This window comes from Rhyacophila brunnea, unplaced genomic scaffold, assembly GCF_057557595.1.
Source record: "Rhyacophila brunnea isolate RB1 unplaced genomic scaffold, BYU_Rbru_1.0 scaffold_4, whole genome shotgun sequence".
NCBI classification, from domain to species: domain Eukaryota; kingdom Metazoa; phylum Arthropoda; class Insecta; order Trichoptera; family Rhyacophilidae; genus Rhyacophila; species Rhyacophila brunnea.
In genome coordinates this window covers 13,280,868-13,300,304 of record NW_028233068.1, presented here as the reverse complement: position 1 = coordinate 13,300,304, position 19,437 = coordinate 13,280,868, and the positions used below count along the sequence as shown (strand labels likewise).

The following is a 19,437-nucleotide window of genomic DNA, read 5'->3' as shown; positions in this document are numbered from 1 at the left end:
ATCTCTGTGATCCCAAATTTGACAAGAATTAGACATTTTATTATTCAAAAAATGGGCAAGATTAACACATTTGAAGATAATTCTAAAGACATTAATTATAAGTTATATCTCTGACCATTCATGTGTGATAAACATCCTATGAATATTGATTGTTTTATAATAATTATTGACCTAAGAATAAGGTAGTGTTTTTTTGAAATACGCCATTTCTTTTGGAATGCCCCAGTGGTTAAGCTACAACATACGGCCGTAGCCATAAATTGACAAACTAAAACTAAAGTAGGGAGTAAGATCATGTTAACGCGCGTGTTTGAACATGTACCTAACCGATTTTTTTTTAAACGGTCTCTTATAAATCGCAATAATTCTTCTATCGGAAGTGGTATGAGCAGTTTAGTATATTACAACGTTTTTCTTAGCTCGTAGTCTTATTTGTCGGGTGGTTCTTTGTCCGGTGGTTCTTTATCCGATAAAAATCTTGCTTTTAGCCATCTTTAAGGAGAATTGAATAAATTTTCAGTTAATTCTGTTTTGTATGAAAAGTTATTTCGACACCATTATTGGATGCTAAGCAGATGGTCCTAGCAACTAAATTAATAATATATACGTGCGTTACTATGGAAATCAATATGACATGTCAAAATGACATTTCAGTATTATTTCTATCAAGTGTAAATTTTTTTCATCGTTTAAGCTAGTCAAGTCAAGTTTATATGATTCAACAGAAAATTTAAAAACGTGGTATATAAAAACTTATTTTTCTCTTGTAAATATCTTTTAATGTACGTTTTACGATCTATGTTTCGGTACACAACACTAGCCTGCTTTTTGGTGACTGACTCATCACAAAAATCGAAAAGAGAAAAATACATATAAACACTCTCTCGGCATTTTGCTGTCTCGCCACTGTACTCGTTACGTGTAATCAAGGCATAAGGGATGGCACGATAAAAAGAAGAATATATTATATCAAGAAAGCGGGCCATAAAGCCTTTAATTAAATACTAGGTTAAAATGCGATGTTGTCATTGTCGGTTGTGAGAAGTGAGTTTATTTGTCATTACAAGAAAAAAAAATACAATGAGAAAAATGACAGAGTAATATTATAATTGCGGATACGGATGTACTGATGAGATTGACTATAGGCTATATACCGAGATGTTAATATAACCGACAGACTGGACTCAAGATGAGTAGTGCGCCGAGTGACGGACTCGAGTGGAATGTGAATTTATGGATTGTCCTTGCTATTTATACAATTAATGCAGTTTATACATTACAAAAGACATTGTCGCAATTAAACAAGGGTTCATACCCTACTGATCTTGTCATTATTCAGAAAATGCTGACAATCGTTTGTTTCCACTCCATTGTTTTGTTTTGACAACAAAACATACATTCATTAAAGTGTGTCACCTTTGTAATGCTGAGTGGTATGATTACTAAAAATACGTAAAGTGATGATGAAAAAAGACCTTTTTGATCTGCTGTAAAGCGTCGCATTTTTTTTTGATAGTTGCATTTTTTTTTCGATTTTGACCAACTTTTGAAAATAATGAGGTGCAGATTGACAATGAAATAAATTATTACAATATGAGAAATTATGAACTTCTTAAATAACACAAAATTATTGGTCTATAATCGAAACTAATATTTCTACCAAAACAACTAGCACCGCACTCTGCACAAATAAGAAAGATTCAAAAATTCCTGTTGGTGTCCATATTATTATAAACTCAGTTAAATCTGATTGATTTGTGATAGCTCGAATACGTCGGGAAAAATTGCAACGCTGTACCAACACATTGGTACCATAATTAAAATGTATAATTTTTCAGGCTGTAAAGTACTGGACGCTATAGTTGTAGATTGTACCCCTGATCTCGAGTGCGACAAAACGTGTGACGGAAAGGATGTTCCCGACTGCGACAAAGACAATTGCTTCCACAAAACTTGTCGGTGCGTTCCAGGTTTCGTTAGAGACGACAAAGGAAATTGTATTCCGAAAGATCAATGCCGTGAGTAACCATTTCTATATATCGGTGGTGGTTTACCTCCAGGTGCAGGAGACGCTCACTTCAACAGTATGGCAGATAATGACCCAATAGCTCATAAAGTTAACTGTATCATCATCAACTGGAGTCGATCCACTGCTGAATGAAGCCTAGCTCTCTCCACTCTTATCGGTCCTTAGTTCTTTGCTGCTACGTACATTCACCAAACTTTATGAGATCGTATATCTAGTATCCAGCGGGCATCCCTGTGGGCATTTAGTACCCCTTGACCTTTACTTACCACTTTATGACGGCATTTTTTCAGCGCTTGTCTATTTGACGAGCGACATGTCCAGCACATTGCCATATCATCTGCTAAGCGATCTATATCTACAACATCGCGTACTCTTGTCTGCTTCCTTATCCGTTGGTTTATTTTGTGATCTTTACGCCTTATGCCCAACATGCGCTCTTCCATTCCACTTGCGCTAATCGTAATTTTTGGAATTCTCTTACATTAAGAGTCCAAGTTTCACATGGATACATGACCGTTGGTAGCACACATTGGAAGATATGATGGGAGATCACTTTTCAGGCGCCCGAATGCGCCCCATGCCAGTTTGGCTCAGCAAGCAATCTCGTCATACATACCACCGTCAATTGACATTTGTTTTCCAAGGTAGACGTAGTTGTAGACTCACTCGATTTGAGTGCACTTGATGACGATTGCTTTTGGTTCAGCAAAGCTGATTTGACATTTAGTTTTAAGCGTGCGGCTTTAAAAAAAGTAACTACACATTATAATATATAAGACTTCTTCCAGTAATTGCATTGGCGACAGTTCATACATTGTGCAATAGCCTGCAGTGCACGAGAGATGTCAATTACATCTACATAATATTATTCATAATTAAAATTAAGTAAATTCTTGATAAATCATATCACTATTTTCTTATGAATTTGTCATTCAATTGTAACTATGGTGAAAAGGTCGTCTGTTGAGAAATTTTGTTGAATAGCTGATATAATTATTATAATACATTATTTAAAAGAATAATGTTTGCACGATTTTGTAAAATTGCGGTTAAAAATTAACCTAATTTAGATTTCTATAGTAGCTAAAATGTAAATTATGTCGACTCTAGAAAGGAAAAAGGGCGTAACTCACAGTTTTTCAAAATAGGTTTTATTGCATAATAATGTTGTACATGACTAAATACACGTTGTGCCCAATGGATGTAGGTAAGCTGCAAATGCCAATTTATTATCTAAATTTAGCTAGCATTTTTTTTAAGAAGTGACATGGGAAAAATTACTTAATCCTCATTTTAGTTTTTTAATTAACTCAATAATATTTAATATCAAATTAGGAATATAAAAATAAAATTATTAATTATCATGCACTTCTAGGTTATGTCTATTTCGTATTATAACTTCAACTGAAAACCATAACAAAAATTTGTCCCTCCTATAAAGTTTAATTTGTGTGGATTAAGCCCCTTTTCATTTCCACAGTTGATATGCAATACGTCATGATGTTATAATTTCAGCTCACCAATGTCCGGTAAATGAGAGATACAACCCGTGTCCAGCTTGGTGCACCTTTGACGCAGACTGTGAGTCATACGTCTACGGGTGGATCAAAGATTGCACCACTACTCCGGCTGGCCAAGGTTGTTCACCCCGCTGCGAGTGCATTGACGGTTTTGTGAGGATCAACGGTACTTGTGTATCGCCTAACTTCTGTAAGTTATACTTATTGCGTTGAGATATATATATATCAGTCTTACAACATCATAGACTTACAACATTCTAGACTACGCACTTGCTCGCTCGAAAGCGGGTTTAATGGGCCTCTGCATGGTAGATGTTCATAATTTGTATTTAAGTTAAATCGATGTACGGTATTCACTCACGTGTGCTCCCTTTCAGAAGCTTGTGTGGTAGACAAGGATATATTGCTTGAAAGGCTTATAAAAAAGTGAAATTTTGTGGGGGTAGGCAGGTCATGCATTGTTTGCGTCAATGAAAAAACGAATGCGATAATTGCAACTTTTGAAATCAATGACGGTTTTTCATTAATCAGATGATGCGGTCGCATCGTTAGAAAGTACCGACATCATTGAGCTGTCCACATACACTCACGGTGTATCGCGGCGAGACACGCGTCATCTGGACAAGCTCTTGGGAGACAAATAAAATATCAAATTTCTATAATATTATTATACGATTTTACAAATTTAATGTTAGGTCTATTATAGAATCTATATTATAGTATGCATTTTTCATGATTTCCAATAAAAATATTCAGATTAGTTTTGAATTTGGGCTTCTCCTACCAGGATTTTTACCGATGTCTTGCTGGGTTAATCCGCACAATGCCTAACGTAATTAAATTATTTTTCAGGCTGTAAAGTAATGGACGCCATAGTTGTAGATTGTACTCCCGAACTGGAGTGTGACAAGAATTGCGATGGAAATGACGTTCCAGACTGTGACAAGGGTGATTGCTTCCACAAAACATGTCGGTGTGTTCCTGGCTTCGTAAGAGACGACAACAAAAATTGTATTCCGACAGAAAATTGTCGTAAGTACCTTTGCATAATTATAATTTAATGTTCTTCGATCAGGTAGGTCAGGGCCCGAAATTGACTGGAACGCCGTTCCGGTTCATGAAATCTCCAAAATAATTGCTCCTTTGCTTATTTTTATAAAACCAAAATAATTGCTTATTTTTATAAAACATAGGTAGGTACATATTATAATTAGATAATCATGTTAATATTTTCGGAAAATTATAGATGGCTCTGGTTCGTAAAAAATCCAATTCGAGTGCTGAGATATGTTCCAAATATTGCACTTAGTCTACACAATGTGGAGTTCTCCAGTTTGGGGACTCCCCAATTAAGGATTTAAATGAATTTGACTGATAATAATGTTAGCTATCATCATTGATTATTGAAAACAAAATAATCATGGTGGTATGTCAATGAGCTCATGTCAATTTATAATATATTATTATGGTACTATGAATATCGAAACTGGTTTGGACTATATTAGCTAAAACTCTATCTTTACCTTCCTAATGTACCTATTATCAATAGGTACATGCTTCAAGTGATGATAGCTCAAATAAAATGATAGAGAAAACATAATGATAAGAGTGGATATACTTCAGATATGGCTTGGTAAATTTCAACGAGAAATAGTCAAAAATTTCGTTCTCAAATCTTTAGAAATAAATTGTCGAAACTTAAAGAATTCTTATTTCTCAAGAAAGGATCAAACAGAATCTCTAGAATTCGAGAAAAATTATTTTTGAGGAAGATAATATGCTATAAAAAAGCTATTGACTTAGGCGAAAGCGATATTTTTTAAATTCTGCTGTGATTTTTTTGATAAGAAATGCTAAAATCGTCTCGAATTTGATCTGAAACGAATTTGACCAACAGAAGAGGGTAATAGTCATTTAATAAGTACCTTTAGTAGTATATATAGTTTTAATTATTGTATTATAATTTTAGCAATAAAATGCAAGGGTCCTTACGAGGAGTATAACAAGTGTGGACCAGCCTATGAAGCGACTTGCAGCAATAAAAATCCGACCCCAGCATCAGGATGTAATGCGGGCTGCTTTTGTCAAAAGGGTTATATACGGAACAATGGAAAATGCATCAAAATATCTGATTGCCGTAAGCCTACCTCTCTGTAATATATATATAATCTGGTTTCCTAAAAAAATGAACATGAATAACGAAAGAGTTTGGACTATGTGGCAATTCTGTAACAATTTAGTGTACCTTATTGAATCAGTGGTCGCAGAAAAAATAGTTTTCTATAAATATTATAGCGCCTGTATACATGCATGAATTTACTGGCAGCAATAATGAATATTTTAAACTATCGTGACAATAACTGTTTACACGTAAAAGTGCTGACTGTCTCTCCAATTTATTCTTTAAGTAATCTTATGGTACTATTTCATACTATTTGACATGTAGTTAAAATCGGTTAACCTCAAAGTGAGTATAGTTCGTTTTTTTGGCGGAAGGTTCGCCACTATCGTTCTACTGTGTAGGCGCAGATCGAAAAAATTCTTACCGTCGCATGAAATTCAGAAGCTTCAAAACTTTTTTGATTCGTGCATGCAATCTTGCCAACTAAACTGTAGGATAATACATGTTTACCCACACATTTTCTTACTGTCAACAGTAAATCCATGCACGTGTAAATGGGGTATTATGTTGGTAGATCTTATTTTGTCATTTTGGTATTATGTAGAAAATACATGAGACATACTCACTCGGAAAGTGAAAGATGTTGGTTCGACTCCCACTCGGTCCAACATTTTTATCCAGATTTTTTTTCTAATTGGCATGTTTGTAAGTTGTTTTGAATATATTATGAATACTGTTGACATATTTGTGACTATTCACCTAAATTAAAGTTTCCTAAACTTCTTCAGACCCTTTAAGAAATTTTTTATGTCATCTAGTGAAATTATATTTCAATTCAATTTTTGGTCTATAACAAGTTGTTAACACTTAAAACACATAAAATGACACATACTAATGACGATACTGCCCCTACGGAATCATTATACTATACCTATAAATTAATGTTTCATGTTATTCGATCTATTCTGTATCTGATCTTGCTCATCCAGTTAGTACAGGTGTTCACAAAGTGTGTCCCGCGTGGCTTTTTGATGTGTCCCGCGAGACTTAATGTTAGATTTGTTTTGTTTTTATTCTTCATATCGAATATTAAAAATTACATTTATAATTAAATATCCTCTGGCAATAATGAATGGTCCATAAAATTTCAGCCTAGATTGCAGGATTTAGTTTCAAACAAACAATTATTGCATAAATCACAATATGGTGAAAAAATTAAATAATATTTATTAGTATATGATAAAAGTAAATAATAATAATGTATATTTAGTTAAAAATATAAGTTTACATAATGAAATATTTTTTTTATTTTTTTTTGCCTTATGTTTTTTAAAATTTCAAAATTGTCCCTTTGACGAAAAAGTTTGTGAACCCCTGATTTAGTGGGTGATAGAGTAATGTTAAGAGTCTAGCAATACACGTTCTTCGCCATTTAATTCTAATTATTAATATCTTCATATTTTTGTTACTGTCAAACTATTTGTAATAATATTATGGTCAAGGTTAAAAATGCATTTACTTTTTTTACTTTGATTTTGTCCATTAGGATATCCAGTCAGTTGAAAAATGTCCGATAGGTTAGGTAAAAATAGAAGTACAAAATATACCAAGTATTATAATTTATTATAATGACATCTTTCAGCACCACAATGCAAGCCGACCGAGGTATTGAATCCTTGCCCTAAATATTGCACATTCGACGCTAACTGCGACTCATATCTTTTCGGCATCATCAAAGATTGTACAACTACTCCGAAAGGTGGCGTCCCTTGCAAACCACGCTGTGAATGCAAACCCGGTTTGGTCAGGGTCAACGGAAATTGTGTATCACCAAATATCTGTAAGATCTTTTCCATTACCTAATTAATCTTTGTTGAAGGAGGCCAGGACCCACACCGGGTTGTCGCGCCCCTGATGATGATGATGAATTAATCTTTGTAAAACCGTCACCCTGCTCAAGTTCCCTTGGACACCTCAATTGCTATAGATTTATATGCTTATTCGCAGACTAAATTACTCACCTGGCCACCACTGGGGGGCTAAAAGGGCTCTAGTCTAGGGGCCCGGCATGGCGGGTCGGCCAGATAAGTGAGATAAATTAACATATTAAATTTGCTCTAATAGTAAATAGAGTAGCCTGCGGCTCTATTTTGCTTCAGAGTTATTTTCCGACCATGTCCGATCCTAATAGGATCATATGGGCCTCCACAAAGTAGAGGTTTGTATTAACAGATTTTGTTTTTTACGAGAAATGGATGTCAGCCACTTGCTCAACCCATTAGGTCCATACCCTGACTCACACACAAATTGAAAAACAATATGTGTACTTGCCAGACCCAGGATTCGAACCTGAGACCCACGGCATGATAGTCCAACGCTTATGCCGCGCGGCCACCGTGGGTGTTAGAGAGTTATTACCATTAATAAAAATAATAGTCGTTCTAATAGGTATGTTAATACTCGACAACTCCATAATTCGTTGTGGTCAAAATCGCTAAAAATACACTGAATTTTATTTGACCTCGAACTTCATTTGGAAAACGCCACTGTAGAACGTCAGACTGTCTTTAACCTTACCGATAGGTAGGGGGCTCCGCCAAAGATTCTGGCCTGGGGGGCTTTTTTAGAATGTGGTGACCATGCTCATGTGGTATATCTGCTAAGCGACGACCGATCACTAATTTCCTTAAAGAGGATTTCTATTTTAAAATGTCTCGAATCCTAGGGAAGACAGATTGCTGACAGACCGTCTCCGTCCAAAAAACGAAAGCAAATCCCCTCTCTATATAAAGTCATATTTTTGTTTTAAAAATTTATATATCTATGCCTGTATTATTATAGGCTGTAATGATCCAAACGCAGAAGTACTGGACTGTCCTGCGCGATGCCAAAAAGAATGCTTCATGCTACCAACAGACACCATCAGCTGCGTGGACAATTGCAAAGGAAGGGTCTGCAGGTGCAAGAAAGGGTTCCTGTTTGATATAACCAGAAAATGTGTGGCTCCGGACAAGTGCAGTAAGCAAAATTATCAAAGACTCTTATGTTATTTTTTTGTTTTGTGGCACGCTTTTATAGTGATTTTAATATAGTAGGTACGTTATAATTGGTCACTAATTGACTATAGAAAATAGTACCTAGGTACATATTGTATGAATGTGTTCCAATAATTCAAAGTTGCGACTCTTGTTTAGTCTCAAGTCTGACAATTTCTTTATGGTGGGTTGAAGTCACAGAACAGATTAATAAATATAATTCAGATACGCTACATTTTGACGCAGGGTTTTGAATGTGTAAGTGTCTTACGAAAATGAAACAAACATTATAGACGTACAATAATGTGTGTTGCAACCTTCAAATACACCAACATTGAATGAGCGTAAGTTCATAAACCGTGAGCAGTTGTCAGAACTGAGAAGTTTAGAATGACGTGTTCTTGACTGGTGCTTAAGTTTATCCCATATTTTCCACACTACGTATTTCAGATCTAATTAATTATGTGTTCCTTGGTTTAAGTACAATAAGATGGCTTTCAATAACACTTTAATTAAATAAAAATGAGTGAAACCCCTGAAGTTTTCATTATTTTTCATTTATATTCGGTAGGATGTAAGATTTGGTTCAAGTATAAAAACCGAATACGGTTCGGTCTCATCAAATCAAAAATCTCAACCCTGGATCCAGAGTTTGGTTCTGTGTCTATAAAAATTATAAGAATTACCTACTTGCCTACCTAGATATAGATATTATATTGTGGATGTTTTATTATTAGTATTGCCAATTTAGCTAATTCGGTGTACTTCCACTATTATTTGTAGGTACTCTTTTTATAACCATGTTTTCTGTTTAATTTAATATTGTTTAATACTAAACTTGTTTTCTTTGTTTTTTGGCAACACCTTAAATTAGTAATTTGGTTACTGTTCGGTAACCTAACCTAACCCAATATAACCTAACCTAAACTAACCCAAACTAACAAATAATCCAGTATATCGGGTATTTGCAAAATGTGTTTTCCGCTGTATTCCGTATAACCGAACAGTACCGTAATTTGTAATGTTTACCATAATAATGTAAAAAAAAAAATTTTTTAAAATATGAATTATAATTTGAAAACCCAAAAAGTAAATGAAAAAATCTAAATACCTACTTTTTTATACTGCATACACCTAAATAATTTATAGTTATTCAACCATTTAAAACAATTCAGATTGTATAATTTTCTTACAATACTTATATAAAATATGGCCCAAAAAATAATAGAATATAATATATAATTACAATAATTAAAAAAAACAAATTTCGGCCCCGGTTGCAGTTCCAAAATAATTACTTAATGTATTCTCAAGATTCATTATTCCGGTTCCATTTCCAGTCATGAAAGTGCCTTGCTAAGTAAAAAGATTTTTTTTAAAAAAAGTTTTTGGTTTTAGTGAAACGAGAACCCAAGTTTTAAACTACTCTTTTTCTTATATTTTGTAAAATTATTGGATTGTTTTGACATAATCTCAAAATATACGTAGGTATATTATAAGAGAAATTTTAGTTTAAAACTTGGTTTCTCTTTTCACTGAAACCAAAAACACTGTCTTTTTACTTAGCAGGGCGGCATGGGTCACAAACTCGAATCCTGGGATCGACAAATTGTCTTTTTCAATGTGTGTTTAATTCAGTGGAAAGACGCATTTTTTCTGCTAACAATAATTCCCCATAAAAACTTTGTTAACATAACTTCTATCTTGTAAAGCGAAGCCTAAAGTGCGTAGCCTCTCCATGGAAGAGCGAATATAATAATTTCACTTTTTCAATAGTAATAATATTGTATTTATATTTTTACAGTTCCAAAACTGAATTGCAAAGCGAATGAAGTGTATAACAGATGTCCGAAACCATGCAGACCTGGACAACTATCTTACTGCACCGAATATGTTTCAAATATTCCCCTACAGTGCCTTCCTGTTGTCGACTTTAAGTGTGAACCAAGATGTGACTGCGTGGAAGGATATTTAAGAGACAAGAAAGGAATATGCGTGAAGAAAGAGGATTGTAAGTGTGCTTTATTTATAGCGACCAACACGAAATAAACCCCAACAGGTTATCTATGATTATTTGGATTTTGTATCTAACACAATTTTTAAAAGATCAATAATTATTATCATCGTCAAAATTAACAGGGAGTCAAACCATTGCTTAATAATGACTCTTTGGTTCCTTATACTTGAATTTGTATGAATTTGTAGTCAGTTGAGGCATGGTCTAAAAAGATCGCGGTTAAGCGATGCGCGGATTGCGGGTCGCGGTTGCAAATGACGCATGCTGATCGAAATATAATTTGTCATATCCCACGTGCGTCCATTTAATGTTATGTTTATTGTTCGATCAAATTCTTTCTTAACTTTCTTCTTTAAGCACTACGGTGCATGGTTGCAGCATCAGTCCCATGCGGCTCAATGAGCACTTAAAATCACTTCTTTCAGACACGTTTAAAGCGTCATAGAAAGCGGCGGTGCATATCCACGGCTGTGCATATATGACGGGTGGTGGTCTTATTTATGACGGATCTTAACAGCCTACCTAAACTCTTCGACATTGCTATAATAATATATTGAAATATTAATAACATAATATGTAATAATTTTACAGGTTGCGACGATCCTAACGCAATTGCTGTGAAGTGTCCAAACCCGTGTCCCAAAACATGCGACAATTTGAGCACCCATGGCAAAACTCCATGCTCCAAAATGTGTTTAAGTCTTGGCTGTACATGCAGGCCGGGCTTCGTCAGAGACTCCAAAGGAAAGTGCATCAAACCTGAACAATGTCGTAAGTCTTTTCGGGAAATAATAATTTATAAAAATCTACCGACCAACAAAGAATTTACTTAATATTATCGTCATCTTATAAACTATTTCTTTTATTCAACGAATAATTCACAAGATTTAAGAACATTCTTTATTGTTAAATTAATGGAAAAAATATTTTTGAAAAAAGGACGACACCCAGCAGGATTCGAACCTGCGCCCTGTAAAAACCACTAACCAACTATGGCGCAAATAGTTCAACGAATAAAATACAAGATTTCAGAATGTAACATTCTATATACTGAATATAGATAATTTGAAAACATCTCATGCATATACACACTAGAAATACCAAAACTAATAGCCAACCTTAAAACGCAATTCGACAAGCATTTCATGTAATAACTACTAGTTAAAATCGTCGTAATTATCTCAGGCGCCCGTACTTTAATTGGTAAAACATGTTGGCGCGAATCCAGCAGATACAGGTTCAAGTCCCGTCAGGTTTCATATTTTTTTCTACAAAAACGATTTTTACAACGTTTTTCTTAGCTCGTATTCTTATTTGTCTGGTGGTTCTTTGTCCGGTACAAGAATCGATTTTTAACTAACTTCCCGACTAGCTAGACATTTTAAACCTTTAGAATATATCAGAACACTATGCCAATGCATTCTTTTAATACTTTTAGCCAGGGCTTTTTTTTCCATTTAACGCGGTGGAACGGCGTTCCGGCACCTTTTTTCACGGTTTTATTTCAAAATCAATTAAACGAAAAAATATTTGCGCTTAAGTAATTACAATAATAATTCGTTAAAATGATAAAATAAGGTACAGGTGGAAGCCATTTTGAATGTTGGCGTGTTAGTGTTAGTGAAGTAACCGTATAGTTTAAATAGCAAACATGCGTATGTAACTAGCTTCATACGTATGCTGCGTATTATGATTTTGACAGTTTGACGTTTATCGCATGGCAGCATCTGCGTATATTGTTATTTACGTTTGTTTAGTCAGTTTGTGTTACGATTACGTGTTGTGCAACTATTTTATATATTATTTAGTGCAACCCCAAGTTTAAATATGAAAAAAATTTCCTGTTACTTCTCAACCACCGGCAGCGGCGCCGATTCCGCAAATAAAAAGCTCAAAACAGAAACGATGACAGAAGATATGGAAATATCGGTACATGTAGATGTTCCTGAATCATATCTAGCTGATCTCGGGGATGAAGGTCGAACTCAAAACGATTGGCCAGACTGCTGATCATTAGATCAAAAAAACGATTTTTGCTCAAAAAACGAATGGTTGAACGTACACAAAATGAAACTTGGCTGCACAATTTGCAGAAACGTTGGAACTCTTGGAACTGAAACGACAATGGGAATGAAAATATCCAAAGAATGGGCCAATAATGAAATCACGTATTCTGGGAAAGAGAGGAAGCTACAATTGGGGTCACTTCGAAAAAAAATTTTCGATCACAGAGGATCTATTGCACACAAAGCAGCGTTAAAAATCATTTCTGAAGCCAAAAAAAAGCAGATTGAAAATACTTTTTTAAAATCGTTATCTCGCGAAAAAGTAATAACAGCAAACATTTTTCGAACTGCATATAAAGTAGCTAAGGAAAATCAATCATTCAATATGTTTGAAAGTGAAATTAATCTCCAAGAACTAAATGGGATCGAAATGGGTCATATTCTCCATTCCACTAACGCATGTGTTAACATTGTAAATCATATATGTGATGAAATGAGAAAAAATGTTTTCAAAGAAATTGTTCAATCGAAAAATATAATTTCTTTGATAATTGATGAGTCTACCACCATAAGCCAAAAAACCACCCTCATTGTGTATGTTCGATGCTGTGTCGAAAGTGTTGGAATGAATTCACCAATTAATTTGTTTTTGGATTTGATTGAACTTAAAGACGTAGGCGTTGAGGTACTGAAAATCGGAAGAGTTTTAAGTACCCGATGGGTGGCATCTAGTTTTCGTTCAGTTTCGGCTGTGTGGAATAATTATGAATCCCTTGTGCGTCATTTTGAAGAAGCGATGAATGACCCTACAAGAGATAAAAATGACAAGTGTACTTACAGTGGCTTAAAGAACAAAATAACATCAACAGCATTTTTATTGGATCTAGCATTGATGTGCGACGCTCTCCAAGAATTGTCGGAACTTAGTTTGGACCTACAAAATCGCAATGTGAACCTTTACATTGCAAATCGAAAAATAAATGAACTCGTTCAAGTTTTTGAAGAAAGAAAACAGAATTTTGGACCCTATTATAAATGTGCTGCAGCTGCTATAAGCAATCTGCATTTTCGTGGAGTTTTACTTCACGAAAAAGTTTCTAAAAATGATCCTCCTATTGATCCGAAAATATTTTATTCCACGTTGAAAACGTCAATTGAAAAAAGGCTGCTAGATAATAAAGATGTTGAGTTTGCACTTTGGGCTCGCGTACTTGACCAAAAATATTGGCCTGAAGACATTGATAATCGGTTGACATTTGGAGAGATGGAAATTAGAAACATTTCGATCAGGCTACAACTAGATGAACGAGAAATGATTCGTGGATTTCGCGAATACATTCTCGAAAAGACATATTCTGAAAAACTCTTGCGTTTGGTATATGCTCTGAATTCTATTCCCATTTCTTCAAGTGAATGTGAACGGGGGTTTTCGCAAATGAATCTTATTATTACCCCAACAAGAGCTTCGTTAAACACTAAAACAGTTTCGGCACTCTTGTTCATCAAACTCGTGGGACCACCCTTGACACTTTTCAATCCTTCAAAATATGTTGATAGGTGGTTACTTAAAGGAAGACATTCGGCTTTAGACTCTAACACTAAGAAAAGGAATCGAGATGATGTATCAGACGAGAATTGGAAAAAACTTTGGAAATCACTCTAAACTTTTATTCAAGTTCATAAATAAATACATTACATATGTATTTACAATTATATTTTAAAGTTAGTCTTATTTAGTCTTATTTGTACAATATATTTCAAATATAATGTATGTATTTTATTGTTTCTGTAGCTTTGTTTTGACTAAAATAAAAAATTATCGTAAAAATCAACCTTTTTTTGTTCGCTTCGTGGCATAGCTCCTTTAAATTTCATTTAAGTGACATTTGAATATAATTTTATTTAGTAAAAAGCTTGACATGAAGTGAGTTCCGGCACCTTTTTTTTTTAAAAAAAAGCCCTGCTTTTAGCCATCTTTAAGTAGAATTGAATTCATTTTCAGTTAATTCTGTTTGTATGAAAAGTTATTTCGACACCATTATTGGTTGCTGGGGCTCTGGGGTCTTAGCAACTAAATTATTAATATATACGTGCGTTACTATGGAAATCAATATGACATGTCAAGTACATTTTTTTTTGATCGTTTAAGCTAGTCAAGTCAAGTTTATATGGTTCAACAGAATTTAAAAACGTTGTAAGAATATTATAAAAAGTTCTTTTTATCTTAATTATTAATAACGTAATTATTTCTATTGTGTACCTATACCTATGCATGAGATGTTTTCAAATTATGTAGGTATATTCAGTTATATATTTCTCTGATAATATTCTATTATCATCATCATTTAAACGGGATCGATAAATTGTCGAATGAAGTACATTTTACTACAAATTATATTTTTTTTTTTTGCTGTAATATATTTCCGCCGAACTTATTCAATTCGTCGCTATGTTGCTTTCTACAGATGGGCGATTAGTGCCTCTTGTATACTCAGAGGCCATTTTTCTAGAATGAAGCCTCATGTGCGGTACTAAACGTATAAGCAACCGTTGATTAAAAATCAAATTGAATCTGTCTATTTTTTCATTCTACTTGTATCTATTTCACAGACGAAGTAACGAGCTATCGTCATGTATCTTGTTTGGTAGGTACCTACGTAACATATTTTTTTGTAATAATATTGACTTTGCCTTTTCAGCAAAACAATGCAGCGGCCCTAATGAAGAATACAAAGCCTGCGGGCCACCATATGAGCCATCGTGCGACGACAAAAACCCAATAAGTGGTTCATCGGTAAAATGTACTCCAGGATGTTTCTGCAAGAAGGGTTTCATTCGGAATTACGGCATTTGCGTCGATCCCTCTGAATGCTTCGATATATATAATGGAGGCATTCTCGATTAACTTGACTACTCCTGATAGGCGCGTGATGCAAAAATGAGAAGAGGAATTCAAAAGGGCCAGTGTGTCAAAAAAATATTAAATACAATATAAAAATCAAAAGATACATATTTATCTACACATTGCATTACTGAATTATATGTCGAGCGTAAAAAAATATTATTTAAATAATGTGCTTGTAATACAAAAAAGCTAGAGATGCTCTGGATTATAATATTATATTGATCATTATTATGAGCTTTGCTGAATAGGAACATGCATTTTGGATAGATTAAATGTTATAATTTCAATAGGTTTTATTAATATTTTTTACATTCAACCTATTAATAAAATTGTAGATGAATAATGTATTTATTTGACTGAAAATAATGGAGAAAAAAAAATATTTCCACTAGTTATTTAACATTGTAAATTGTATAAATAAATAATTAAACATCTTTGTACAAATAATACGGTGTTTTTTCTTTTTAATTTAGTATAAACTAAAAACTGTAAAAGTGTTCACCGCAAGCTAGCTAAAATGTCGTTGAGTAACACAATTATCTTATATCGCTGTCTTATTGATTCTAACCAGATTCATTTAGAATCAAATAAGATGCAGTGTGGTGACGTGTTAACAATTTCATTATTGTATAATATAACCGCCTTGTTTATGAAATTTCTTCGCTTGATATCGGTGTTATTTTGGACCAATTAAAATAACGTAAACTTTTTTAACTTAGACTTTAACTTCACTTAATTAAAAAGCCCAGTAGGTGTACCAGATACCAAAAAACTAAACCTAGGACACTAAAACGAATTAGAAGTAGCTAGAACAAAATACCCCGTTTACACTTGCATGGATTTACTTCTGACGGTAAGTATTATTGCGGCCATAATAAGAAAATGCACGTGTAAACACGTAATATCGTGCAAGTTGCAAGGTTGCACGAATGGTTAAAAAAAGTTCGGAAGCTTCTGAATTTCCACGGAACAGTTGGGACTTGTTCGATATCTACGCCTGCGCAATAGAACGGTAGTGGCGAACCAGCCGGTAAAAAACACGAACCACACCGCTCATTTTGAGGTTAACCGATTTTCACGATCTGTCAAATAGCAACATAAAATGACAACATCGCGTCTCGCTTACTCCTGAAGAATGAGATTTGCGGACAGTCAGCACTTTTACGTGTAAACAGTTAATATCGCGATAGTTTAAAATACACACTACCTATTGGTGCAAATATCCATGCAGGTGTACAGGCGCTATTAGACCTCAGTGGTCGCGTCTTGCGGAGCGAGGCATGTGTCATGCATGAAACAAATGCACACAATATGCACGCTCCACACTGCAAAACTATACCACCGAGGCCGCTCAGATATATACATACATTTTTTCCAATCTTCTATTAAGATAATATAGGTTGAATTTTAATAAATTTGGCTAAAAATTAAAGATATAATATACGTTTGAAAAGGTGCTATAACCACAGACATCGGATTAAACAAACAACTTTATTCTCAATATTAGCACGACGATGTTGACAATTAATAGTAGGTGCACTTTTATACCATTAATATTTATGTTTCATGTGATAATAACATGTAAATTTCTAAGAAGAAAATACAGTGAATCATAACGATTCAGGGACGCGCCAAGTATGTTGATGAGGGTGTTGGGGGTGCAAAGCACCCGGGTGGGAAATTTTAGGTAGCGCAAAATCCCCGAAAAAAACCTTTTTTAGTAAAAGTATTAGCGGCTCGCACATCAAAACTCGCGTTGCCAAATTGAGCTCCTCAAATTGGCCGAATGTGACTTTTTAGTTTGAACAAAACATCTAGTGCAACAAATCGAATGTATCTCGGTCTGCGAGTTGAAGATGCCAGAACGCATGTACACACACCTACGAATTGGTCATTCCTATACCGGCTCGCCGGTCGCCGCATCCAAATATCTATAATATTTTTCGAGAGGTTACGTGCGAATGTCGCACATATGTTCATATGCAACATCGGATCGACATTCCTAGAAGGTTTGATTTATGAGTGTGCAGCAGACGAGGCAAGTTGAGATGTGAGAGCCGGATCAGAAATACATTCAATTATTACATAATCTGAAAAAAATGTTGAAATATATGAAGTAGGTACTACCTAAATATTATGTTTTGTATCAACAACGGACAAGCGTGGCAAATCAAAGAAATAACCCAAATGCCATTAAATATATCTCTATATATATAAAAATCTCGTGTCCAGGTGTTTGTGGTCGCACTCCTCCGTAACGGCTTGACCGATTTTTATAATTTTTTTAATGTATATTTGTTAGGTATGAGAATAGGTCGTATATATATATATATATAGTATATTTCATACAGCTAGGTGATTAGGGTGTCCAGAAAAAAAAATATATTTTTTGAACAATTTTTTTTTGAAATTCCAGGTTCCAAGTTCCAATTGAATTTAAACGCGTTCAATTTCCTATTATATTGGCATTCACAATGACAATTAATAAGTCGCAAGGCCAAACGATGTCTGTTTGTGGCTTAGATTTGGGCACACCATGTTTTTCACACGGACAATTATTATACGTGGCATATTCTCACGTGTGCAAACCATCGAGCTTATTTGTGTTGACTAAAGACGGACTGACAAAAAATATCGTACACTCAATTGCTCTTCGAAATTAATATGGATTTTCTTTATTTCATTTTCCTACTTTAGGATAAAAAATATATTACTTTTTTTCACTTTACATTTAACTTTTAAGAGATCAAACAATGAATATGTCCGTTAATTTAATGAAATACATTGAATTGAGAAAATTAATGGTTGGTGTATTTTTGTTTTTATCGGCGGTCATCGTCTACAGCGCTCCATTCCTCTTTCTGTCATAAATCCCATCCCCACACACTTACAACACATTCGTTATTTTTTATTTAACAACCAAAATATTCACTAGAAATAATTTATATGGCAGAACAACGTTTGCCGTGTTAGCTAGTATTATATACATGTATAATACTAATGATATTTATAAGTTCAGGATCCCCAGCATATGACCAATAAATGCATCACGGATGTATACAAAAACACTGAAAAGCATTCATTCCATGTGTCAATAGTGACAGATAGTGATTCCCACCCAGGGCTATGCAATGATTAGAAAAAGGTGACGAAAAAATAGAAACTAATGCATTATTAAAGTAGCAATGTTTTACTTGGGACAGAAATTTGTATGTCAACATGGAATATATTAACAAAAATAAGGTACTGAATTGATAATTGTGTTCTGAAAGTCAATTAATTGTATTATTGAAATTAAAAATATATTTACAATAATAATTATGGGGAGCGGTAATTTTGGCGCGGCCTGTACATCTTTCCTAAAAGACAACAAATTATTTAATTATACTACACTTGTCATTTTACTATATATTGTCACATAAGATAAAATATTTTAGTTACATTTCCAAAATTACTTAAAATAATAATAAATAATTTTATTATTAATGACATCATATACCACACTATTTTACCACGTTTTTGTGTTTGTCCAGTACACATTTTTTCTCGTTTGTTCAAGATTTGTATTGGACGATTGAAGATTTTTAACTAACTTCCCGACTAGCTAGACATTTAAAACTTTTAGAATATATCAGAACACGACAACAAGGCATTCTTTTAATACTTTTAGCCATTTTTAAGCAGAATTTAATTCATTTTCAGTTAATTCCATTTTGTATGGAAAGTTATTTCTGAAAAAAATCGTAAAAAAGTAAAACACTATATTATTGGTTGCTAAGGGGGTCCTAGCAACTAAGTTATTA

At 34.0% G+C, this 19,437-nt stretch overlaps 1 protein-coding gene across 6 annotated transcripts in view; it reads left to right on the top strand.

Annotated features, from left to right (window-relative positions):
• Nucleotides 1-16,346, top strand: part of LOC147066917 (zonadhesin-like) — a 50,170-nt gene extending 33,824 nt beyond the window's left edge. For all 6 annotated transcript variants that reach the window (XM_085954697.1, XM_085954696.1, XM_085954694.1 and 3 more), the window contains 9 exons: nucleotides 1,839-2,018; nucleotides 3,545-3,739; nucleotides 4,402-4,581; nucleotides 5,519-5,686; nucleotides 7,314-7,511; nucleotides 8,513-8,689; nucleotides 10,511-10,717; nucleotides 11,315-11,494; nucleotides 15,429-16,346. In XM_085954697.1, coding sequence (XP_085810823.1) covers nucleotides 1,839-2,018; nucleotides 3,545-3,739; nucleotides 4,402-4,581; nucleotides 5,519-5,686; nucleotides 7,314-7,511; nucleotides 8,513-8,689; nucleotides 10,511-10,717; nucleotides 11,315-11,494; nucleotides 15,429-15,634 — 1,691 coding nt within the window. In that variant the 3' untranslated portion in view covers nucleotides 15,635-16,346. The remainder of the gene's footprint in view (nucleotides 1-1,838; nucleotides 2,019-3,544; nucleotides 3,740-4,401; nucleotides 4,582-5,518; nucleotides 5,687-7,313; nucleotides 7,512-8,512; nucleotides 8,690-10,510; nucleotides 10,718-11,314; nucleotides 11,495-15,428) is intronic.
• Nucleotides 16,347-19,437: the final 3,091 nt, after the last annotated feature.